Consider the following 5939-nt stretch of genomic DNA (forward strand, 5'->3'; position numbering starts at 1 on the left):
TTTCTAGTGCTTATCGGCCCTCAACACTTCAGACTCACCACATCGCACACTTGCTTTTTTTTCTTTCTTATTTTTGCTCCTCTTCCCTCCCACTTCACGTTTACTTTGTCCGTTTAACTGTTTCTCTCACTGTTCTTCTCTTCTTTGGCTTTGTATCTTTCCTTGCAGTGTCTTGACTGACTCTCTCAGCTTCTTTGTTTTCTGTCCCAAACGACAAGGAGAAACACAATTCTTCGTTACTTTTTTTGCTCTCTATATTTTTATATTGGCTGAATAGGCTTAGCACACAACGAGGGAAGTCCGGATTGCTCATCATTTTCCTCGCATTTTGCTTCCCTTCTCTTTATTTTGTCTGTTTATTTTTTTTATATATTTTTCCCGTCCCTCTTTTCTCTCTTTATTTTCCCTTTTTGTGGCTTTTTGAGCGTCTACGATTTGCATCAGCATCTGTAGCCCGAAAATCGCCTATAGAGAAGACTGCATATCAGAGTCACAGTCAAGGAGAGCCTCAGAGAAAAAAATACACTCAAAATAAAGGGCAATCAATTGCATGTTGCTGGATTCCCTCTTTTATTCACCCCCCCTTTCTCCCAGGCGTTAGATGTTGGTGTTGTGTCCATGGACAAAAACTGTGAAGCCATCGTCAGTGATGATGCCGCCAATGTTGCCCATAAACCAACATCGGTAAACACATCTCCGCATAATTTTCCGCCTCACCCCTCTGCTTTTGCATCACTTGCTTTAGAATCTTTTGCGCCTAAGCTTGTAACAATTTCAACTCCACCTACGACGCTGGCGCAGAATCAACTCCTGCGCCATCCATCGCTGCCCCAGGCCCAGCAGCAGCGTTGCGAGCATCCCAACGAACAATCTTTTGCGCAATCGCCGCCAAACGTTGCAACCGCTGAAGCCGAAGTCGCAGTCACAGCCGCAGTCACAGGCCCTCCACACCCCGTCAATACCAAGAACACAGACATGTGCAGACATAACACCAGCCCTCTTGCACCTGCGCCTATAGCTGCATCCACAACTCCTCCTTCTATTCCTCTCCCCCATTCTTCTTCCCCAGCTACAGCTACACCTGCACTTGCATCTGCACTTGCACCTGTGACTGTGCCTGTGTCTGTGCCTGCACTACCTCTATCTACCACTGCAACTACCGCAGCCACAATCGCTGTTACTGCGCAGCATCATAGAGACCACCAGCAAAAGCCTGACGGCCTTTCTTCAGCCCACGTTTTCTCTCCAGTCGGCGCTGACTCTACCTGTGGTCATGGCTCTGGTCCTGGCGTCAATCCTGGCTTTAATCCTGGCTCTGGGTCTGATGCTAATGGCCCTGTCTCTTCAGGCCCTGTCTCTGGCTTTAATGCAACTACGTCTACGCCCGCTCCGCTCTCTTCTGCCACTCCCTCCGCATTCTCGGCCTCATCTTTGATCTCGCCATCCATTGTTTCTCCTCTCCTTGCTCCTTCTGCTTCTGCTAAAAACCCGCTTTCTACTACTACCGTGGGATTATCCTCCCAGCAAGCCCTACCATCGTCCCCACAACTGCCTGCCAAGGGCTCTTCATTCCTGTCTCTTTCGTCCACATTACGATCTCTAGACACCCACTTGCCACCTCGGGCTCAGCATCAGACCCACACCCAGAACTACGACCACCGGAGCCAGGACGACTGCATCACGCCCACCCAGACCCAAAGACTTGTGCCTTTACCTCTCCTCGAAACGCCGACCCACCCCCAACACCAGCAACAGCAGTCACAGAAGGCCCTAGCCCCCTTGCCATCGTCTTCCTCTTCTCTTTCTCCCTCTACACCCTCTACACAAGTACCAGCAGTCAGCAATCCCACCAATTACCACGAGGCAGGAGCATACACCACCGCCCCGACGTCAAGTGTGTCTTCCTCCAGTGCGAATTCTGCTGTCAGCACTCATTCTGCTGCTCCTAGTAGCAACGACATGGACGTTAAATCTGATCGTCCCCCGGCTATGGCAATGCAGCGCCAATCTGGTCCCTCCCTGCTTTCGCAAGCCCTTGCTTCAGCTCGTAGTCTTCCTATTCCGTCGTCTCAACAGAATTCTGCTACCGCCGCCTCCTCGTCTTATACAGTACATCCTTACCCATCTCCCACCTCATTTGCTCCTACTTCCTCTTCTAGCGCCATCGATTGCCCTGCACTACCAAGTCTTGCATCTGCGTCACAAATACAATCTCCTGGCCCTATCTCCCTCGAGACAACATCCTCTGTTTCTACCTATCCATTAAGTAATGCTAACGAGGACCAAGGCGACGACGGGTTTTTGACACCACGAGCTTCCCCACGAGCAAAGCCTGTCGACCACGAGCTGCCCACCATGATGACGACATCTGCAACTGCTGTGCCCAGTAAAGCAGATCTGTTTCATGCTTCAACAGAACCGCCTTCTCGTTTTATGCCTACCCGAGAGAGCTTCGAAATATTCGAGGGAAAGAACCGCTCTCTTTTATCCGATTCGCACCGTGCTATAGATTCCTTCACCGACTATAACTGTTCTTCCAATGCCTTTGCTTCTCATGCTCCAACCGAGTATAACTCATTCACGGCTGATAGCCACACGTTAAACACAACGCCTAGCTACAGCCAACTCCACCATCAGCCTCAAGCACCGTCCGTACTGTCTCGTCATACAGACAGAGCTGAACCCCTTGACCCGTCAGTCCCTCCGCGAAGGCGGATGACAGAGCAATCGCAGCCACACACAAAGCATCCTGAAAAGATATGGTCTATTGGTAGTGAAGATGGCTCTAGTCGTGATGGACAAGTTGAGAAATACATTACCGACACTTTAAATGGCGGTGAAAAGAATTCTCGGAGTCGAAAAGCCAGCCATCACATGCGGGTATTTCGCGAAGGTCTTCCAATCCCCGAGTCAAAGAAGCCCGATAAAAGTCGGCAGGGACGTGACCGTGAAAGAGAAAGAGAAAAAGAACGAGAACGACTTGCTCCTGTTCCAGCATCACCACCCGCAAAAAGTGGCATTGTCGAGGACATTGATGATGTTGATACTCTTTCTAAAACACCTAAAAAATCAGGCGATCTTCCTTTGCTCAAATCCGCTACCTTGGAGTCAAAACCTACTTTCCTTAAGAGACCAGCAACTGATAGCGCCATTAGTGAGCCTAAGACGCCGCCGCGACAGGACCCTGTGCAAGATAGTGATTTGACTATTCTGTCCCCTTTCAGTATCGCAGGATCAGTGACTACTACTCCCGTCGCTGGTGATCGCGAACGACGAGCTTCTGGTGACAGCACTGGAAACGGCTCTCAGTGCGAAGAAGGCGAAGATTCTGGCGAGGAGAAAATTTCCTCTGCTCTCTTTGTCCCTCACCATCAGGTGGAAAGAGCTGTGCCTGAGAAAGAATTGGTTAGCATCAAGGCTGTGGAAGACCAACCTACCCCGAACGCATCGGAGGATGAAAATTTCAATGAATGGCTAGTGAAGGCTGATGAGACTGACCAGCCAATCTCACTATTAATTGAGCGCGAGAACAGTAAGCCCGAACAGGCCTGGCCACATGGATCTGCGCATGAGCAAAAACAAAAGCGTGAGGCTGCCTCACAACCACGAATCCAGGAATCAATCCCACTAGAGAAAACTATCCCCCGGATCTTTTCCAAACAGTCCCATGATGACATGATGGGATCTAATCTGCCTGATGAGGCAAGCGAACTTCCGACAGTTGTACCCCAAGAGCCTGTTCCTTGTCAAGCTATTGAGTTGATCCCATACAAACATCAGGTTGGTGGGCACACTACGCTATGGCGGTTCTCGAAGCGTGCAGTTTGCAAACAGCTCAACAATCGTGAAAATGAGTTTTACGAGGAGGTGGAGCGATACCACCGCGATCTCCTGCCTTTTCTTCCTAGGTTAGTCAATCTATTTCTAATACAGTTCTTCCGCCGATGACGTGTTAACGCATATTTAGATACATTGGCGTCCTGAACGTCACTTTTCAGAAACAACCCCGCCGCAAGTCTACTTACAAGCGGGATGATGACAGCAAGAAGCATGTTTCGGATTCCAAGACTGCCTCTGCACCAGCTCCTCGCATGATTAGCCAATCTATTTCATCAGGGCCTGCCTCAATCCCCACTGTTACTTTTGATGACAATCGCCATATTATCCCCCGCAGCTTCCTTCAGCCCCCCCCTTCGTCGCCACTAATTCGTGAAATTATACGATCTCGTAGCTGCTCTGCTGCTGCTACTACTACTGCTTCTCCTTATACCAATGCTAGTGCTAGAGTCAGTGGCGGTACATCATCCAGTGCGTCGGCACCTCAGTCACCACAGTCTACTGCTGCTCGTCCAAGAATGGAAGATCGTCCAAATAGCTGGGGTGCCACTCTAATCAACAAGCGTTTGCGCAACGAGGTTTTCAACGATGCTTTTCTTAAGCAGCCTATCCCGGTTCAAAAACACCGCAAGCCCCATGAAAAGTCGGTCCCGAGACCGAAGCCAAACCACAAACATATAAACTCTGCTAGCGAGCCTCTACTATCAACACCTGAGGTTGTTCGGCCTACGGCAAACTCGGAAATTCATAGTTTGGATGCGAAGCCAATTTCTGCACCCAAAGCTGTGAATGATCCCATTGATCTCAACCCCCTGTGTGAGCTTGACAACGACATGACAGGTGTTAAGGATGTCACGGGAACCAGTGCTCCTGAGCCTGAACGTCTGATAAGCCGCCTCAATGATGACCCGTCTTTGCCTAAACGGAAACGTCGGTACTCTGGAAGCGGTCTGCGTCGCAAACCAGTGACTGTCAGTGACCCCCGTGGTAACCTACAGTACTACGAGGAGGCTGATGAGGTAGACTATAAAAACGAACGCGGGCGTGATGCTCCTGGTAGTGTCGAGGGGGATAAGCAAATTTCTACTATATCTCAGGGTCCTGGATCTGTCATTGCGAGCGCCACACCTGAAGCTGACTCTAAGCTTGAGACTGAGCGCAAGACATCTTATGAGAATTTAGCTAGTGATCAGATTGTCCAATCTAGCCCTCTTCATGTGTCCCATCTCACGTTCGAGGAAGCCGAGGCTTTGGTGGAAACAGGCAAGATTCCCCGCCCCATCAATCCTAAAGAGGCCCAGATACATCCCGACTCGCGCGTTGACTATTTCCTCTTGATTGAGGATCTCACTGCAGGCATGAAGCGGCCTTGCATAATGGACCTCAAGATGGGCACTCGGCAGTACGGTGTAGAGGCAACTCCTAAGAAACAACAGTCACAGAAGGGCAAATGTGCTAAAACTACCTCCCGAGAACTGGGAGTCCGTGTCTGTGGCCTGCAAGTTTGGGATGTGGGCACTCAGAGCTATGTTTTTCAGGACAAGTATTATGGCCGCAAGCTCAAGGCTGGGCAGGAATTTCAAGACGCGCTTATGTGCTTTTTATACGACGGCGTTGACTACCACAGTGTACTGCGGCATATCCCTACTATCTTGCAGAAGCTTGATCGGCTAGAGAAGATTGTGCGGCGTATTAAGGGCTACCGTTTTTACGCCTCTAGCTTGCTCATGTTCTACGATGGTGATGTAACAGCCGAGTCACAAGACAATGACACTGCCTTTGAAGACTCGATGACAGATGTCACAGATACTGAGGATATGCCCCGTCTGCGCCGGCGCAACCGCAGAGACATTGATTTCAAGATTGCCGACTTTGCTAATTCAGTTACCTCTGCCGACAGCACGGATAAGCCGTGTCCCCCTCAGCACCCTAACGAACCTGATATGGGTTTTATGAAGGGGCTGGCGTCACTCAGAGTGTACTTTACACGGATCCAAATGGATGTCCGAAGCAGGCTTGGCCTGGACCCTCATGGTATCAGCGGAAGACGCATAGATTACAGTGAATGGGATGCCATTGATGATGGCGAGTGCAGCGAGTAA

General features: G+C 50.1%; 1 protein-coding gene across 1 annotated transcript; it reads left to right on the top strand.

The window, feature by feature from the left end:
- Positions 1 to 618: 618 nt before the first annotated feature.
- On the top strand, positions 619 to 5939 carry HOO65_010537 (putative inositol polyphosphate kinase; the record flags this gene model as incomplete). The annotated part of the gene is made up of 2 exons (XM_071005244.1): positions 619 to 3908; positions 3968 to 5939. 2 exons carry the CDS (start codon positions 619 to 621, stop codon positions 5937 to 5939), a joined length of 5262 nt encoding a protein of 1753 aa, XP_070862359.1.

This window comes from Ceratocystis lukuohia, assembly GCF_044167205.1.
Source record: "Ceratocystis lukuohia strain C4212 chromosome Unknown Supercontig1_pilon, whole genome shotgun sequence".
Taxonomy (NCBI): domain Eukaryota; kingdom Fungi; phylum Ascomycota; class Sordariomycetes; order Microascales; family Ceratocystidaceae; genus Ceratocystis; species Ceratocystis lukuohia.